The sequence below is a fragment of the Carassius auratus genome, chromosome 22 (genome assembly GCF_003368295.1).
Source record: "Carassius auratus strain Wakin chromosome 22, ASM336829v1, whole genome shotgun sequence".
NCBI lineage: Eukaryota > Metazoa > Chordata > Actinopteri > Cypriniformes > Cyprinidae > Carassius > Carassius auratus.
The window spans coordinates 28054285-28075069 of record NC_039264.1 but is presented as its reverse complement, the minus strand read 5'-3'; the positions used below and the strand labels follow the sequence as shown (position 1 = coordinate 28075069).

At 36.7% G+C, this 20785-nt stretch overlaps 1 protein-coding gene across 1 annotated transcript; it reads left to right on the top strand.

The window, feature by feature from the left end:
* Positions 1–1518: 1518 nt before the first annotated feature.
* On the top strand, positions 1519–17257 carry LOC113040237 (helicase ARIP4-like). The gene is made up of 22 exons (XM_026198566.1): positions 1519–1696; positions 3740–3909; positions 4077–4302; positions 6416–6528; positions 6616–6729; positions 7701–7936; positions 8024–8206; positions 8295–8428; positions 9544–9740; positions 9830–10172; positions 10298–10475; positions 10573–10794; positions 12000–12118; positions 12266–12375; positions 13625–13724; positions 13804–14009; positions 14098–14273; positions 14807–15003; positions 15093–15271; positions 15352–15441; positions 15535–15624; positions 16317–17257. Exons 2-22 carry the CDS (start codon positions 3792–3794, stop codon positions 17255–17257), a joined length of 4272 nt encoding a protein of 1423 aa, XP_026054351.1. The 5' UTR covers positions 1519–1696; positions 3740–3791.
* Positions 17258–20785: the final 3528 nt, after the last annotated feature.

Genomic DNA, 20785 nt, shown 5'->3' with positions numbered 1-20785 from the left:
TGTCCTATATCTCTATCTAAGCCGTTTATGTGGAACATTCTGTATACATAAATATCACTTTACATAAAGTCGTATATAATAAAATGTGATTTACGTGATTTGTAGTTACTGGATGCTTTTAGTGCATTAGTATAATTCTTTTTGAGACATTTAATATCTAATAATATGTATGTAGTTTAGTATAATAATAATAATAATCATATTAATTATAAATTAATTGATTATTATAAAGGTGTGATATTATCTCTTTTTTTCTTTTCTTTTTTTTTTCTTTTTTTTTTTTTTTGATGTTGTCCTAAACCACATTTAAAATGTTTTCTAGTTTGATTATTCTTGGGTCTTTTAAACAGTAAGAAACTTTTTTAAAAGCACTGCTGTTTTTTAACATGCCATAAAATGCTTCTGAATTATATAATAAGTTACATAACATGAATTAAATTTTTTTAATAATGTTATATTTAAATAATTTTTAATGCATTCAAATATTAGAATTTACTATATATATATATATATATATATATATATATATATATAATATAAAAACACAATAAAATATAAAGGTATATGCTAAATGAAAACTTAAAGTAAAAGGGCTTTGTAGACAAAGTATATAAATAAACGAAAGTACATTATAAATTATAAATGATAAAGTATTATAATGTTGCAATAATACAGTCTACAAATTATAACTACAGGCTTGTATAGAAAGATATATATTTATCAAAACCTATATTTTTATCTTCTAGACTCTATAGGTATATAAAATAATATTTATAATCAAGTAAAAAGTGAAAGTCATCTAAATGGGTTTAAGGTATTTACACCACCTTTTCATGAACTTTGCTGTTTTATAACATGCTATAAACTGCTATTAATTATATAATAAATTACATAACATACAATAAATCAATTTATTTTAATGCAATAACATATTTTACATAACATATTTTATAAAGTCGCTAATAATATTTTAATTCAACAAATTAAACTGATATGTACGCTACTAAAATACTTAAATGAATGTATATATTATTACATTATAATATTATTTATAACAATACAGCCTTAAGCAAAATGTAAAACCTAGCTTGAACATTTTTAAGCAACCTTCCCATAAACACAGCTGTTTTATAACATACAACACAGCCTACAATGAAATGTATGTTTATTACATAATGCATTACATAATACTGCAAGTATAGCTTTACCTGTCATAAATATAAAACGTCACATATAGGCTACTGTTTTATATGTATGCAATAATTTAATACAATGCTTAAAATGCATGCATAATAATAATAAAAAGCTACATCCCAAAACGAAAAAATAAAAATAAAGATGAAAGTACATGCTTCCTGACTGAAACGATGTAGGCCTGCATACTTGTCTTATCTTGAACTTCTTTTGTAAGTCATCCGTCTGGATTATTCCAGGCATTTACACAACACCCGAGCGTGTTGTATTTACTTTTATGCAACCGTGAGTGATTACGAAACCCTCTCAGAGTGACACTTAGCCCCCCGGACCGTGAGGAGCGGAACCTTCAGACCCGGTCTGTGCGCCTCGGGGGCGTCTGAGCGCGCTGCTTCGGCTCAATTGATAGATAAAATACAAGAATCGGAGGACTACATTAATTAATATTAATAATTTAACGAGTCACAGCGCAGCCGAGGGATCCGGACCAGGGTGTAAAAAGGTAAGACGCCGGTTTACCACCACACACTCTTGTGTAAGAGGCGATCTTGTGTTTATTAGTTATCTTTGAGCACAGTTAGCGCGGAAGCTAACGTCAACAAAAGAGCGCATCGCACGCCCGTGCTAACACGCTAACGGCTAGCACGCTCGGGAGGCACCAAATAACGATGTGTTTTATACACAACGCGTATAAAGCGGTACAAAACATCTGTGTGTATGTGTTTACAGTGGCTCGGGGGTCGTATCGCGGATCTTAGGTGAGTTTTCCGGCTGGTTGTTCATCAGTTAGCAGCGCCGATGGTCACCAAGTACAGTTATGTAAACGTGCCTCATTCAGTGCAGTCCACAAAAGCGCTTTAAAACACTTTTATGTTATGCCCGATACGAAAATAAGACAATGTGCTTCTAGTGCGGTGGTATATGATGTGGGTTTGTGTTTTTGTTTGATGGAAACTGTGTCGTGGGGAGCGCAGGTGCAGCTGATCTCTCTCATAATGGAAGAGATGAAATTTAGTGAGGTTTATCGTGTTTCTGCTCTTGTTTTGTGATGTAGTTACGATGTAAGAGTCCAGGTCAGTGGGTTTATAATGGTCTGATGGTTCATGTGTGGGATTGCGTTTCCATCCACACGGATTCAACATCTGGTTTGACTCGAAGTCATTGATTTCTACTGTCCTGTAAAATAATAGAAAGATTGACCTCAAACCAACAGTTCACTTAAAAGTGACGGCTCTGTCATCTTGAACTGTCCTTCATGTCATTTACAAACTGCCTTTGTCACATGATTTACCACAGACACACGCATGTTTGTTTTTGAAAAGTGGGTTCATCCCATAATGGTTTTTATACTGTAAAAACTGTATATTCTATGACCCTACAACTAACCCTAACCCTCACAGGAAACTTTGCTCATTTTTACTTTCTCAAAAAAACTCATTCTGTATGATTTATAAGCGTTTTGAAAAATGGGGACATGGGTTATGTCCTCATAAGTCACCCTCTCCTTGTAATACCTGTGTCATACCCATGCCATTACACAGAGTTGTGTCCTGATATGTCACAAAAACATGCCCACACACACACACACACACACACACAGAGGGGAGTGTAACTGATACAGGTTTATGAAGACCGCCTGAAGAGATCTTTGTTAAAGTTGTTTATCTGTACTGAAGCCCAAGCAGCGTCGGTCGGTCTGCTGAGGCAGGTGTGTGTGTGTGTGTGTGTGGGGCGGAGCGGATGAGTGTGTGTTGTGGAACAGGCTGTGCTGTACTGTGTGAATGTGTCAGTGTGTCACAGGCAGCGTGGCCTACATTCACACACCGCTCGCTCACTGCCTGCCAAGCGCTCGCTGCCTTCTCTTATATAACCCGCGCTTATGTAAGAAGCCTGAATCTCTCACTCCCTCTTCTGTTTTTTTCTTCTTCTAGCTCCTTCTGTTTCTTCTCATTACACTTTTTTTTTTAGATAAGATTTCTTTGGTTACTCTTTGTTCTTGTTGCTGAACTGTGTTGCTCTGATGTTTGATCACAGCTGAGACTCGCCTGGTTTGAAGTGAATTTCGCAATAATACGAACAGTTTAGTTTTGTAGTTACAATTTAGCCTCTTAGCTGAAAAGTAAACATAGTAGCCAAACCAGAATGTGTTTTTTTTTTTATCTTATGCTGATATACGTTCACAAGTTTGGGGCCAGTTCTAATTGGCACTAAAATAATTGCATACGTTGATCTTGTCTGTTCATTTTGTATGTATTTCATTTGTTGGAAAAATATTTCGGAAAACCCTGGGCGTTCGATCGGTGCATCTTTTATTCTAATAAGCCGATTTGCTGCTCAAGATACATTTATCAAGAAAGTTGTGCCGTGAAAACAGTAACACATTTTTATTTCAGGGATCTTTGGTTAACAGAAACTTCAACGGAAATGCATTTATTGAAATTGACATCTTTTGTAAAGTTACAAACCTTTTTGTCCTTGCTAAAGTAACATTAATCTTCTCCAAAAGAAAGAATAAGACTTCCTGTTGACTGTGTTTGTTCTCCAGGGGGTTTGAATGAAGATGTGTAAGTAATGCTCTTGGAGACCCAGGCGACGTCATGTCAGAAGAGGCGATCTCAGGGAGCGACCTGGAGCCCAGCCTTAACAGCGAGGAGGAAGAGGACATGGAGGAGGAAGAGGATGTAGAGAACGATGGCGATGATGAGGAAGATGATGGTGAGCCCCGTTTTCAGTTCACACCACCATCTTTCTCAACCAAACTTCTGCTTGCATTGAATAAGACGTGTTTGCATGAGGATAAAAGCATAGCGTCGTCGATAATGTGTGCACTCTGGTGTTAGTCCGTGAATCAATTATTGATGGCGTGGTATTTCGATCAACAGATCAGCCTGAGAGTCCGGAGGCCGAGGATCAGAGAGATGCGACCAGCCCGGCACCTACCTCACCGATGTCCCGAGACTCCAGCCCTGCGTCCACCTCACGGACGTCATCCCGGCACGGCTCTCCACCCCCATCCAGCCCGGACAGCCACAGCAACACATCAGCCAACAGCAACACCAAGAAGAAGTCCAAAACCTCTAAACCCGCTCACCTGAGGAGGAACATCCGGTAGGAGCTCCCTTTGATGATAATGCATTACTTCCCATCTGCTTTTATTTAGGGGCGGTTCCAGACGGTTTTTTATTTTTTTTATTAATTTTTGTCAAAACTCTATGAGGCATGAATCAAAGCAACCAGCTGCGAAGTGAATCACAACATTACAAACTTTGATTTGAAGCAGTTTAGTTATAAAGAAATAAAGACATAAAGATAAAAGGTACAGGACTTTGTAGTTAATGTGGGAAAGAACTACAATCCCATGAAGCATCGCAAATGACATAATTGAATTAAAACAAGTGGAGAATAAAAAAAAAAAAAAACTTGTATAAAGTTGTTGATTTTAACCGTAGAAACTATATATTTTCTGACCAAACACTACAGAAAAAAAACCATTGTTTTTTTATTTTTATTTTGAGTTCAGTATTTTAGTTTTTGGGCTATTTGGCTATTCATAACATTTAGTTTCAGACTTGCACGAAGAAAATTTTCTAAATGCACTTTGAAGTGTTTTTTTTTTTTTTTTTTTTTTATTACAGTAAAGACTCCAGACTGTGACTAAAACTATAAACTTAAAATGTACTTATTTTGCTTTATTCATGCTCTATTGCATTTTAAGATTTTCACTTGACCTGTTGTCTACACGATTCAATTCCTGCATTTTATTCATTAATAAAAACCGACTGAAAGTGTGAAAGACATACACTCTTGAAAATAAAGATGCTTAATAGTTCTTCACAGAAGCATTTCTGGTTCCACAAAGAATCATTCAGTCAAAGGTTCTCTAAAGAACCATATCTTGCTCCACTTTTTAGAATCTGAAGAATCTTCTTTTGCAACAAAGAACCTCTTGTGGAACGTAAAGGTTCTTCTTCAGATGTTAAAGGTTCTTTATGGAACCATTTACACAATAAAAAGTTCTTCTGTGGCATCGTGAAGCACCTTTATTTACAGGATACAGGAGGAGCCCAAACCTGGAACGTTAGTTTCCAGGTCATCTATGGATTAAAATGCTGATAAAGTCAAGAAAAGATCCGACGTAAACGCATGACAATATGACTGATATGTTAAAATAAAAATAATAATAATAATAATAATAAAAATAATAAAACATTTTTATTCTGTGGCACCCTAAAAAAAAAAAATCATTTGGCGCGTACATTTTTTTCTTATAGGAGCCAATGCCCTGACACTTTAATTGTGTTTGTATGAATTACAATGCCTATATTTAAAGGGGGTTTTATCTTTAAAAAAATGTTTCCTCCTGTTCAGTAGCACTTATATAATCCAACAAAATTTACAGTTTTATTCTTAACTATATTCTGAAGGATTTTACTGTGGGGTTTGCTCACATAACACATACTTTGTTTTTTATAACATTTTATTCCTAACAAACATGGTAAAGTTTTAGTTTTTTTCTAGCTGTTGACAGTATTTTGTGATTTATGGAGTGATGATAAGAGATGAAAAACCTTTGAGTCTAATTTCAGCAAAATGAAACAAGAATTGTAAATCTGGCTTTATCCAATGTTCTGGAAAATGTTTCCAAATGAGTGCATATTCAATTAGTTATTGCTTAATCTGTGTGTTTGAATGTAACATTTCAGAAAAGCTGTAATGAAGAACATGCTTGCAATTCTCAATCTAGTAAACTATAATGCAAAATGCAAAAAACGCAAATGCATGCAAATATTTAAGTGTTTTCACAGCATAGCATCTCAAGTTTCTGATTGGTGGGATTTTCCGTCTAAAAAATGATGGGTGATGTAGTTTTTCACAACAAATTCAGTATGATTTTAAAAATAAAATGAATTTAATACAAATAGATGGCTTCGACAAAAGCACGTTCCTTTAATTAACAACCTCATAACTTACAAGTCTGTCTGTAAAGTTTTAAGAGAAGTAAGAAGTGTTTACTTCCGACTTCCTCTTGTCTTGTTAATGCTAACCAGACACAATAAGCATCTAACAACAGGAAGTGTTGTTTCTCTCGGTCTGTATCTTGGTCATAATTGCCCACACTAAACCCTTATTGATCCAAAATTGCCCTGTGTGTTTGTTAATCACGTCGCGATTACAGTCATCTGTCTCCCTGCTAATATCATCTTTCCCCTCCGACATGCAGGAAGGTCCTCAAGGAGCACCAGCTGGAAGCGGGAACCAAAGCCGCCCAGCAGGAGGAGCTCGAGCGACGGCGGCGTCTCGAACAGCAGCGCAAAGACTTCCCCCTCCACGCAGGTGAGACTCGACTCTGCTGCCCGCTGCTCCTCTGCAGAAGTGTTGGTATTGTCATGACTTAATCTGTTGCGCTGTCGCCGTTGTCAGATCTATCCACTGCAGTGCCAGGTCTCAAACAAGAAGTGATCTGTCTGGACAGCAGCGGAGACGAGGGCGAGGCTAAAGAAGCTCCGCCCCCTCAGCTGCCTGCCCTCAGAGATGGTAAAGTCAAGTATTAGTTCTAGTACAGTATTATTTAGCTACATTAATTATATACATATTATTTAATATTTCTTGTTATTTACATATGTTTTTATTATTAAATTATATATGCTAGAAACTATTTTGGGTGGATATATATATATGTGTGTGTGTGTGTGTGTTTGTATTTATTTATTTTTTATTATTATTAAACATAATTATTTACAAATGATTTTTGGTCAACTTTTAATATTATTTGCATATATCATAATTATTTAAAATGTTTAAAAGTAATTTTTTTAACAGTAACAATAACATTGTATGTAAATAACATTTGATATAAAATTACGTAATTTTTTAAACATATTTATTGTAAATATTTAAAATGTGTTGTGATAAAAGTTTGATAACAAAAATGTTTGTTAATAATACAATTCTAACATTTAAAACGATTTATTTACATAATTTAATTTTATTAATTTTTTAATTATAATACATTTAAAATTAATATTAACAATAATATGTGTAAATTATTCAAATGTTTAATGTATGTTTAATTTTATTGTATAATTGTTTTCTGTAAAATTTTATGTCTGTGTATAAAATAAAATGTGATGATTGTTGTAACATTTATTAATCTAATGCTTAATAAATCACATTTATTATTAACATATTTCAAATGTAATGCATATATATATATATATATATATATATATATATATATATATATATATATATATATATATATAATTTTTTTTTATTATTATTATTTTTTTTATTGTTTTTTTAAAACAACAACATGTTTACCTAATATACATATGTATTTATCAAGTTTAATGTAACAAAAAAAAAAGTGTATATGTAATTTAAGAAAATATTTTTATACTTAAAAATAAATATACTGCATATTTTCAAATATTTATATAAGCAAATATATTCTTAAGAAGCAAGTTGTGGTTTAGGTATCTTGATGTTGATTTGTGTTTCTCCAGATGTGATTGAGTTGAGTTCAGGTGATGAAGACACCCTGCCGATAAGCAGCGAGGAAGACAACAACGAGGATCGCTCTGTCACTCCCGGGACAGAGGAGAGCAGCGGGTCACACGTGAACGACAGCCTCAATCAGCCAGACGCCCAGGGAAGAGTGCTGGTCAATATCAACCACCCAGGAGACGAGGAGGACCTGTTCCTCGCCCCGCAGCTCGCCCGTGCCGTCAAACCACACCAGGTACACCCATTTCTGCCATGAGATGACCTTTTTTTCATTTCAGTTGGACGTGGAGTCAGTTTGTTGATGCTCTTCCTCTTCTTCCAGATCGGTGGTATTCGTTTCCTGTATGATAACCTGGTGGAGTCTCTAGAGCGCTATAAGAGCAGCAGTGGCTTCGGCTGTATTCTGGCTCACAGCATGGGTCTGGGAAAAACCCTACAGGTCATCTCCTTTATCGACGTCCTGCTGCGGCACACTGGGGCCAAAACTGTCCTCGCCATTGTACCTGTGAGTGTCTGAGAAGCAGAGACGGCCCGGGGTGGTGTTTGTTTCTCTGTCAGAGAGGTGTGAGTCTCATGTCTCCTCTCGTCTCCAGGTGAATACACTACAGAACTGGCTGGCTGAGTTTAATCTCTGGCTGCCTGCTGCTGAGTCCCTTCCCCCCGACACGGATCCAGCCCAGGCTTTACCTCGAACCTTTAAGGTTCACATCCTCAACGATGAGCACAAGTATGAGCGCTTCACTTCCTCTTATTTGCACTTCAAATATTATTATGGTGAATCTCACTGAAAGAGAATTATGTCTAGGTCATATTGCACCCCTAAATCAAAAGAGAGAAGTTTTATATATTGGTTTAATATTGTGACATTATTTATAGATAATTAAGAACATTTCTGTCTTAAGTTGTCATTGACATAATTCCATTGTCATTTTTGTGATAGGAATATGTTAATAATAGTTTATATATATATATACTAATAAATTAATGACAAAATGACAATGTTAACAAATTAAGTTAATAAAACAATATATTAATAATGTCTGTTATTCACATAATCATAAAATGAATGCTTAATTTTATGGTGATTTAAATAAAAAAATAAAAAAACATTGTTTTAATGTAACAAGAATCACCATTGAATATGTTAACACAATGTAATTTTTTTTCAGTTATTTATTATCATTATTATTAATTTATTATAATAGATGTGTTATAATTAATAACAGATAACAGTGATGTATTTATATATATATATATATATATAATTTATGTGTGTGTAATTTATATACAGTGTTATTTAAATTTAGCTTCATTTGTTATAAAAAAAATGTTTCCGTATTTTTATTACATGTTAATTAAATTATTTGTGTTATAATATTAATTAAATAATTAGTTTTTGTTAATTAAGAAAATAATGTCATTCAAAAAGTATTTATATATTGTATTATTTTTAATTACATTCAACGAATATTATTATTATTAACTGGTAATAAAAAATATTATATTGTGATAATTAAAGATAATTAACATGTGTATATATATATATATATATATGTTACTGTACTAAATTTGGAGAGAAAATGTGCTGTATTGTCATGTAACAATAATTTTACACTGACAGAATAAAATTTGGTCTCAAAAATAGGCTATATATTATGGAAAATATAATTATCTATTAAATTTTTTTTTCAAGATTTACCCACAAAATGAAGAAATATAAAATCTCTCACGATATGTTTGGTATCTTCGTTGTTAAAGTGTTTATGTTGGTAAAATTCATCAGTAGTTCAGTGGCTTGTAGCATCTGTTGACACATCAATGTATTTCTTGCATCTGGTCCAGAACCACAGTGGCCCGGGCCAAAGTCGTGGAGGACTGGACTCGTGACGGCGGGGTGCTGCTAATGGGGTACGAGATGTACCGCCTGCTGTCTCTCAAAAAGAGCTTTGTGACCGGCCGCAAGAGGAAGTCCAAGAAACCCACAGGACCTGTAATTATTGACCTGGACGAGGAGGACCGTCAGCAGGAGCTCATGAAAGGTCCGTCGGGGATTGCGGGTGGAAAATGTTTGCCGTTTACTCTGGTGATGGTCTATAATGAGTTTTTGCGTGTCCTCTGTGGTGTTCAGGGATTGAAAGAGCACTGTCACGCCCCGGGCCGGACGTCGTCATATGTGACGAGGGCCACCGTATCAAAAACTGCCACGCCAGCACCTCGCAGACACTGAAGAACATCCGCTCCCGGCGGAGGGTGGTTCTGACCGGATACCCGCTGCAAAACAACCTGATCGAGTACTGGTGCATGGTGGATTTCGTCCGGCCCGATTTCCTCGGTACGCGGCAGGAGTTTAGTAACATGTTCGAGCGGCCCATTCTGAACGGCCAGTGTATAGACAGCACACCGCAGGACGTCCAGCTCATGAGGTACAGGAGTCACGTCCTGCACAGTCTGCTGGAGGGCTTCGTGCAGAGGTGAGCTATCATTATTAAATATTTATTCTTATTTTGGGTCGCAGTTTTTGCTTGCAGAACAACAATGGCATTTTTGAGTTGCACAATTTATTTTTAAAAAATAAAGCTGTTTTCTCTGTGGCCAGGCGAGGTCATGATGTTCTCCGTAATCAGCTTCCGGCGAAAGAGGAGCACGTGATCCTGGTACGACTGTCCCGCCTGCAGAGGGCGCTCTATACGGAGTTCATGAACCGCTTCAGGGAGGCGGGAAACACCGGGTGGCTCGGACTCAACCCACTTAAAGCTTTCTGTGTTTGCTGCAAGGTACTTCCACCCCAAAGACGCACCTGTTGTGTACCTTATATATATATATATATATATAGTTGTTGATATACGTACGACTCTTTTGTGCATCCTGTAGATCTGGAATCATCCGGACGTTTTGTACGAAGCTCTGCAGAAGGAAAATCTGGCCAATGAGCAAGATCTCGACCTGGATGACCTCAACTCCACCGGCGCGACCCGCTGCTCCGCTCCGGGAATAAAGGGCAAGTCGTCCGACCCGGCCAACAGCAAGATGGCTGCTATGGGACCCCTGAACCCCTTACAGGAGAAGGCCAACCAAGTCATCACATATGAATGGGTAACACTGCACACTTTAGAATGTGTCCCACACTTTGAATTGAAATGAAACCGAAATGGTAATATGACAATAGTGCGATTATCACAAATGTGATGCATGTTTCTGTGATGTTTTACATGTTAACCAGTGTTTTCAGTGGCTAATTTCACAGTAGATTTAAAAAAAGTGGCGCTTACAAACCAGCTGTTGTCAACAAAAGCTTTAATGGGGCGTTCACACCAGACGCGACTCGGTGTCGTGGGGGGCTTCTGCCAGTTGAGTTCACGCAGCATTGAGGTTTCAACTGCCATTTATTCTGATAATTTTCAAAATATTACCGTTATTATATCATTAAATGTAATTTTAAAAGTATTTCAGGTGAGAATGTAGTTGTTTAAAAATATGTTTAAAAATATGTGGTTTATTTATAAAGACAGCGCAATTTAAAAACACATTTAAAAATGTGTTTTCGGAGACGCATCTGGTGTGAACTCACCATGAGACATGAGTTTTTGCCAAACCAGAAGCTTGTTGGTATAACTTTTGAAAATAAGACAGTTATGTATATTAGTTTATTATAATATTATAAATTGTACCATAAACAAAAAATATTATATTACTTTTTAGTTTTTTTTGTCCCAGTGAAATATTTCAATAGTTATATTTATTCTGTATTAAATGGTCATATTTCTTTATATATTTATTTAGTTCAAACTATTCACTTTTAAATATTTATGCTTTTACTAATGTATATAATTTACACTAATAATGCAATAATTATTAAACTAATAATTAATACAATTGTATCTATTATTATTTTATACATTTAGATTTTTATATTGTTAGATTCTTCTTCTTATTAAAATGTTATTAAATCTTATTAAACAACTACAGCAAACATCAAGCTTTTTTAATGCATTTAAAAAATTTGTGCATTTAACAATTAGTGTTTTTCCCCCAAATCGTGCAGTCCTCGAACACATTGTTCTCTTTCTCATTTGCCTTTAGCATTTAGTTTTTAACTTATAATGTTAGAAATTGCAGTCTTGTCTCTTAGAAGCAGCTGTTTTTGCTACTGTACCTTTAAGACATTTCTATGAGTAAATATTCTGATTGGCTTTTGTTTGCGCCAGGCTGCTGAACTTTGAATAGATTTTATTTGGAAATGTTGAGGGTCATGATGTAATTTCTGCATATTATGAACACATTTGAATCCTTTGTTTTAGGCAAAAGACATCATGAGCAACTACCAGACTGGTGTTCTGGAGAACTCGGCCAAAATGGTTCTGCTGTTCCACCTGATTGACGAAAGTGTCAAACGAGGAGATAAAATGCTTGTTTTCAGGTGGGAAACGTTTGCAGTTTTTATGTGTGACAGTGTTTGCCTCTTTCTGTAATCTCTCCTTACTCATCCTGAACTGTCAGTCATGTGTTATTTTACACTGACCTCAACGTTTACACTGGCTTCTTTATCTGTGTGTGATTCTTGCAGTCAGAGTTTATCAACGCTTACGGTTATGGAAGATTTCCTGAGTCGGAGGCCCATGCCGATCCAAACAGAAGCTGGGATGCAAAACTGGGTCCGGAACGTCAATTACTACAGTGAGTTTTCAATCGTTTGCTGATGCCAAGAACCAGCGTTGTTATTGTTAGAAAGCTTGGGTTTACGCAAGATGTGTATTTGAAAAACAACCAGTTTGCTTTTTGGGATAAATTAATTCCTTAATGTCAAATTCGAATGGTGTGACGACTAGATTAGACTGTATAGAAATGTACCAGACTGTACCTCAGTTGGTCAGAACAAAGCGCGGCAGACTTGTTACTTGTTCAGATGACCATATATGGTGAAAACTCTTGTTTGGGTCCTATCTCCAAGATGAAGGGTAGAGTCTGTGATTACTAAGTACAGTGTTTGCGTTGACTGACAGCTACACATCCACCTCAAAACAGATTCATCCGCGCTGGAATATTACTCCACAAGGAACTGCAATTCCAGGTTTTCAAATATAGATGGCAACAAAGAGGCAAAACGTACGGACTGCACGTTTAAAAAGTAACAGAAATTACAAAAATGCACAAAGTTTTACTGAAAGCTTCTTCCCTGTGAAGGACCCTCTTCTTGACAAATAAATGCAGCTGTATTTTTAATGAATGAAATGGAAACTGGAGCAGTTATTAGAATTTTAAAATGAAAATTTAACTGATTGAATTTTAACTTCTATACATTTTGGAAATAATATAATAATCATTATAGTTAATAATTAATTTGTAATTATTTAAAATAAAATAAAAAGACAGCTATATTTTTAAAAGCCTTGTTTATACTGTGTGAAACGAAACTAATACATGTGAATAAGTGTCTTATAAGTTTAATAACAATAAAATAACTATTATAATCTGTAATATTCATGTAATGTTGCTTTTAAGTCATAATTTAAGCATTTATTATTTATTCGTGAATAAAATATGATCTATAATATATCTAGAGAAAATAAAATCACGAAAATTTGCTATTCAAATATTTTAGCAGTGCATCTCAAAACACTAGTGCTGTCAAACGATTAATCGCAATCAATCACTTTCAAAATAAGTTTTTAGTTAAGTTATAACGTCTTAAATATATACATTTTTGTGTGGATTTATAAAGAAATAATAAACAAAGTACACATTTTATTTTGGATGTGATTAATCGCGATTAATCGTTTGACAGCGCTACAGACCCTTTATTAAATATTTATTAATAATTTTCATTTCTGTGGCCTATAGGTCAGCTTCCTAAGGTTTGTTGTCGTTTATAGTATTTGTTCTTTCTAAATTCACAGTTTTTTGTTTGCTTTTTGTCTCATTGCAGGGTTGGATGGGAGCACATCGGCTTCAGAGAGAGAAAGACTCATCAACCAGTTTAACGACCCGGCAAACAACCAAGCCTGGGTCTTCCTGCTGTCCACCAGGTGAACTTGAGCATAAAATATATGCCACAAATACAGACAAAACAATGAGGTCTGGACTAACAGGCTGCTGTGTTTGCAGGGCTGGTTGTTTGGGGGTGAATCTGATCGGCGCTAATCGCGTAGTGGTTTTCGACGCGTCGTGGAATCCGTGTCATGACGCTCAGGCCGTCTGTCGCGTGTATCGCTACGGCCAGCGCAAGCCTTGCCACATCTATAGGCTGGTGTGTGACTTCACACTGGAGAAGAAGATCTACGACCGGCAGGTGTCCAAGCAGGGCATGTCTGGTAAGAGAGGGCGGAAAGTCTGCGAAATTATATATATTTTTGTCTTCATGTGAAAACAGTTCTGAGGTTATGATTACCTATTTACCAGATCGAGTCGTGGATGATTTGAACCCTGTCCTCAACTTCACCCGGAAGGAAGTGGATTCGCTGTTGCACTTTGTGGAGGAGGAGCCTGATCCCAGCCAATCAGAGCTGGTCCCTGGTGAGGACTTGGAAATGGTCATTAAACAAGCCTGCTTGTTATATCCAAACCTCTTAACCAAGGTAAGTACTCTTTCCACACCAGTTTTCAAATGTTTTTATTCCAAACAAAGTTCTTTCATGCAGAAGGCGGAGCTTCCTGCGATTGAGCGGCCATATTGAGCGTTACATTTTTCCCCATTCAAAACTAGTGACACGTCTTGGGTATTTTAGTCTTTAATATAACCTTAGTGAAACATCCAGTCCTGTAACATATTATCTTTATCTGTATTATACATCAGCTATTAAGTTTCCAATTTGAACTATTCTGGCTAAATTATGAATCCTACCGGTGTGAGCTCAAGGATATTAATTAGGTTGAGCTTACGTTACTATATAACCTTACTGGAGCATCCCATAACATAAGGACATTTTTATCAGAATTTCACACCGGCAAACATTTATACTATTTGGAATATTTCAGACATTCTAAATCCTACAATGCTGAAGGTTTAACTTATGAATATTGATAAGATTAAGTCATTAGAGTGCTAATATTCCTTCCTTAATAAGTCATTCAGTCGCCTATGCTAATATCGGTCTGTTTTTGACACCAGCATCCGTTCCATCACGAGTCTCTCCTGATGGACCGCAAGGATTTGAAACTTACCAAAGCGGAAAAGAGAGCAGCCAAAAAAAGCTATGAAGACGAGAAGCGGGCATCCGTGCCGTATCAGCGGCCCTCTTACGCACATTACTACCCAGCTAGCGACCAGAGACTCACCAATATCCCTGCTTTCAGCCAAAGGAACTGGTGAGTCCACCACAGAAACCCTAAATGTATCGGCCTTCTGTTTCAAGAGTATTTTAAAATGTGTTTGCTTATCCAAATCTTTCGTTCAGGCGGCCCCCTCCTCATTTAGAGGAGAAACCAGTTGCAAGCGTGAGGCCAGTTCAGTCCACACCCATTCCCATGATGCCCCGACAGGTACCCATGGGCGTCCCCGGTTCAAGCGCGGGATTCCCCGTCAACTACCTGCAAAAGGCCGGCGTTTATGTGCAGCGTGTTGTCACAACCACTGGTACAGTCAATTCACTTGTAGTGCTTGCAACTTCTTGTTCCCAGTTAGCTTCTTCATGATTAAATGTCTTTGCTCTGTAGATATTGTGATCCCTGGCTCCAACAGCAGCACAGATGTCCAAGCCCGGATCGGTGCAGGAGAGAGTATTCACGTTATCAGAGGATCCAAAGGTGCCTCAGTTTCAGAAAACTGTTGAGAGCATTGGCTGTTCACTGAGTGTTGGTAAGGTTCATTCGCTTACTATTCTGTCATTTGTACTGCAGGCACGTACATCAGGACCAATGATGGGAGGATATTTGCCATCCGCTCCGGAAAGCCAAGACCACCGGAAGGAGGAGCCTCAGCTTCAAGAGGTGTGCTAATTTGCTCATTTGTATGAGCAGTTCTTCTGGCATAAGTAGAAACACAATTGATCCCTTTTTATAGACTGTTAATGATGGTGATTGGGGGATATTCCTAATTCCGAACTTTTAAGCCATTCCTTTAACTGACATTCAGAAGATGATAAAACAAAAGAAACTAAATGATAATTGTACCATTGTCTTTGAGTTTGAGGATAAATAGTTAGTATATGCTATGCACTTTCTATTGCATTCTATGCAAGTAGGAATATCAGACAATTGATTATTGTGCAAAGAGCACCATTGCGCATTTTTCTAAAGACAAAAGATCTGTTGCTTCAAAGATCTTCTTTTTTGGGCCTCTGTTTCACATGATCTAGAGGTCTGTGTAGGATGGGTGTTTTTTAGTCCTGTTCCTGCAATATTTTGTCGTGAATAAAGGCCCAATGATAAAGGTAGAGGGCAAAATGAAGATTGAAAACTTAACCTGAAATGGTTCATCTTTCCTACCACTCCCACACTGAATAATTCAAAACTTGATAGTATCCCGCAGTAGTCACATGCGTGTAGAGGCCTATACCTTGATGTAGACCACAGTTTTTGTTGTTGATGGTTTAATCCTCTACGATCTTTCGGTGACCACCTCAGATCTTTACCTAGTAGTCTACACCAACATAAACTAACAAAATCTTTCTGTCTCACAGAGGAATCGGGCCCTCCCTTGCATTCTGTCAGTAATGGTCGTGCATCGCCTCAGGAGCCAAAACGTTTATCCCTCGAGGCTCCTCCTCGTCCTTCGCCCCAAGACAGCCCCAAGCTGCTCCGAGAATTCCAGAGTAACAAGGACCCGGTTCCAGCAGGAGAAAACTTGCCATCTTCAGGAACACCCGAACCCTCGGGAGTGGACAGACCCATCCAGAACCCAGTTCGAATCCCCGACCAACACCGGCAGCTCAGCAATGACATTGCATCGTCTGTGGACATTCAAAGTTTGAAGCGGAAGCTTTTGGAAAGTAGGACATCCAAACAACTTGGCGTCAAACGGACCTCAACATCAACCGGTGTAGCCGGGAGTTACCCGGGATTTCCTTTAAGCAGCGGATATGGGTTCCCATCCATGGGGTTGAACCCTGCCTTGCTGGGCGCACTGGGTCACATGACTCCCCCCTCTCTTGGTAGCAGGTCGCACCTCCTACAGCAAGCCGGTCAGACTCTGGGTGACCTACATGCCATGTTCCCCACTGATCCACTCGGACTTGGCATGTCCAACAGCACTCTTTCCACGACCTGCTCGACTAACACCACATCCAGCACCCATGCTGGAATTCTGGCCCCTTCTTTATCCTCTGTGCCCTCCTCGTCATCGTCCTCCACTTCCTCCTCGCTCCCACCCTTTCTCATGAACCCCAGCATGGCAAGCATGCTCTCTGGCTTCCCGGTACCATTTTCCCAGCCGCTGTTCCCTGGGTCCCTACACCCTAGAGGCCTGTCCTCTGCGCCAACCCCTGCCTCCACTGCCTCCAATTTCCTCTCTTCCTCCGGCCTGCTGGGGGCAGCGTTCAACCGCCCCGACACGCACCCCTCGCTTGCAGAAAATGGCGGGAGCAGCTCGGACGACGATGTCATAGAGGTGATGGGCCAGTGATTGGCTGCCTTGGATTCCGTTGTTCCAAATGGAAGAATCCTATTGGATGGAGCTCAAATTATATAAATCCAAATGCTGAATATGCATGGAGTTAAGAAAGGCGATTATATATTTTTCTTTACCCTAAGGGACCAGAGTATGGGGCTAATGTGAAGAGCCCTAATCGTATCTATCCCGCGAGGGCCTGGACACGGACCTGAGGAATTCCCTCAGAGAGAATACCGAACTTAAATGTGATTGTCTTTACAGACTGTTTGTATTCGTAAGAGAAGACTTTAGAGATACTTAGCCGTTTGCTAGACCTTGTAGCATCACCTGGAATGATAAACGAAAAAAACATATGTGACCTTTTTTATTATAATTGTAAGTACTACTATTACTTTTGTAAACGGTGGTCCTACATGAATATTCATATTTGTTTCAAATCGCAGACTGGGCAACGGGGGGGATTCGTAACAATTGAATCATAGAAAGACAGAAGCCATGCCTAGCATTAGCACCGCCGAGACCTTTTTGCTTTCCTTTGAGAAAAAACAAAAACAAGGAAAACCTTAAAAACTCGAATGTATTTTCATGTTAGCCTTTAAAATTTGGTGGAGGGGTGTAAGTTTAGTGCGTTTAGTTCGATCTTAGCCTTAAAGCAGACAAATGGATCTGTGTTCTCGTTCAATTGCGTAGCAAACAAAATCATCCGTTGTTCTCCACTGGGATCATCTTACGAATGTGTAGACTGTTATGCGACCCTATTAGTCGTTAATTGTTTCTAAATTTGCGCTTTGGATCATCTGTGCGCTCATTCAATTTTATCTGTGTTGGGGCTATAGTCATGACCAAAGTGTTCGTTGGGCCGTTTTGAAGAATCTCAATGTTTTAAATGTTTTTGTTAATGTTGACTCGTTTGCGCGCTGGTTGACCTGTGACTAACAGCCAATAACACTGTTCATTCTCTGTGCCTATTAGAGCTCTTTATTTTGACTCCTCCCACAGTCTGCTTTCTGATTGGCAGATACCCACATTGTGAACTTTGGCCTGAGTCTGCAGACGCTGTTATATAAAAACAATGGTGTGCATTTAACATGTGATTATATCTTTTTTCATTGTTATTTGAATGTTTTTTTTTTTTTTTGGTTACATCTTACGGCATACCTATGTATTAGTTTTGTTTTCTCTTTTAACTATGTACAAATTTAGCAGAAATATTTATTTATAATGCTGAAGAGTAATTCATTTTCATTCTTTTTTTATTTTTATTTTTGTACGTTTTAAACATTTTTTTAAGAAGGAAAAAAATCCCTCTATCCGAGAGACGCAGGGTTTTTTTCCCCATAGGTGAGTTCAAGACCTCGATCTGTGAGCGTTTCAGCAGTCGAACCCGCAAACACACGTGATCTCATACAGACGCTGTCCAGGGAGGTGTCCACACGTCATCTCTTGTTCCCAGCATGGAGAGCAGTACATTCAAATGATATTGTATTTATTAAATATTGTTTTAACATAAATAAACATGACTCTTCCTGTATTTAGAATTACTGTATATATATATATATATATATATATATATATATATATATATATATATATATATATATATATATATATATATATATATATGGATGGATAGATATGACATATATAGATAGATATGAGATAGATAGATATGTGTGTTTGTGTTTGTATTTTTTTTATAACCGTTAATAAATATTCATATAATATAAATATTAACATCATACACTTTATGCAGATTAAAAGTGTAAAATTGTGAAATGCAAGATATTAAGTGCACAAGCTTATGAAAAATCTACATATATCATTTGTTCATACAATAGGCATTATAAACGTGATATGTAATAGTAGAGAAAAAAAAAGATTTTTCACATTTTAGCAAAAAGGTTACCTGTTGTTTACAAATTAATATATTAATAATATTTTTAATAATTTATATAAAATAATAAAGTAAAACAAAAATGATTTTCACTACAGGAAACTGTCCAAATTTTAAAAAAAACAAAAACAGATATCTGCCAATTTAGAAATATTTGCTCCTTACAATTTTAATACTTTATTCATATTTAAATGTATGAATAATAATAATATTTAATACGTTTTCGTAATGGTCTACAATTGTTTAATTAAACAGGAAAAAGATTTTGTGCAACATTTAAAAAAAAAAAAAAACTTTGATTTGTCTTGAGTTGCTTAAGATATCATCGTATGTACTCTGTAGCAGCGCAGCTCAGTGAATATGTTAATAAGTTCTCTTCAGCAACTGTTTACTGTCACGCTGCTCGCTGGATCCAGGTCTCATCGGCTCAGTGATGAAGCACAGCGGGACAGTTTAGGCTCCGACTCGTGATGGACGCTCATATTCCGCTTGTACTGACTCTTCTCAGATCTACACACTACAGGACATACACAATCAAACCCATTTGAGCTGCTCGCAATCTCAACCAGGAACTCTGATTTCCAGTAACAAACCGCCTGTCAAAATAAAAGTCTCATACCTTAAATCTGATTTTTCACAGAATATAAATACAATGTTTAATAATTGTTTGTTGTCACTGCTATAAATTAAAGTCTAAAAACTTAACAGGATTCAAGAATTTGATCTAGCTTATGCCGAAGTCTTGTTGTAGGAAGGTATCTTTTATTTTGTCGATAATAGTAATAATTTCTTCCAGAATGCTCTGTTCTAGAAATTCACCTGCTCGCGCTGACGTGGGATTAGATGTTTACATGCATGTCTTTCTTTCCATCGTTTGTCCTGCAGGGATCACACTGAACTTTGTTCCCCAGATACGGCAAATTATTAAACCCTTCACAGTTCACTGTTATTTGTGTCAGTGTAGATTTAACTGAAATTAGACCTTTTTTTATTAGTATTAATAAAATACAATATAACTGTGTATTATACAATTGTATGTTGAGAAAGTACGTTTATTTATTTAGGAATATTGATAGATTAATTATAAATAAATTATAAACCTTCTTTGAAGGTATGTTTTTTGTGTTTGTATTTATTTTTAGATTAACTATTTTCTATTTTACCTTTAGATTTTTTTCTTCTATTTATTAAAAATGTGGTCAGTAATGTTTTTACCTTTAAAAGTATGTTTTGTCTACTTTTTATTTAGATTTATTTAAATTATTATATTTATTTTATGTTATGTTTTATTTTAATTTTATTGATTTTCAGTCAATTTATACAGGAGTCGATTAAATTTTTACCTTGAATTACCTTATATAATAATAATAATAATAATGATGTGCGTAGTCAAGTACTTCGTACCAGTTCACTTGAAAATTACACCACTTTTATTACAGAGTCATTCATTCACAGTTTCCGTGTGAAACAAATCTATTTTCTCAGTACACAAAATGCATCTTGGCATTGATCCATGCATATACTAACGAAACAGTTTATATTCTTGATTAAAGATTAATAACCGCATACTGGATTCTTATTCTGAATCCAACATTGGACTCTAATATAGTTACAGTCATATATCAGAGAGAACAGCAGAGCTTGTT

What these genes read in the sequence shown, in the direction of transcription:
- LOC113040237 (XM_026198566.1), top strand. Translation starts at nt 3,792, where the DNA reads ATGTCAGAAGAGGCGATCTCAGGGAGCGACCTGGAGCCCAGCCTTAAC. An exon ending in GATAAAATGCTTGTTTTCAG is followed by an intron (nt 12,119 to 12,265) that starts GTGGGAAACGTT and finishes TGATTCTTGCAG; the next exon opens with TCAGAGTTTATCAACGCTTA. An exon ending in GTCTTCCTGCTGTCCACCAG is followed by an intron (nt 13,725 to 13,803) that starts GTGAACTTGAGC and finishes CTGTGTTTGCAG; the next exon opens with GGCTGGTTGTTTGGGGGTGA.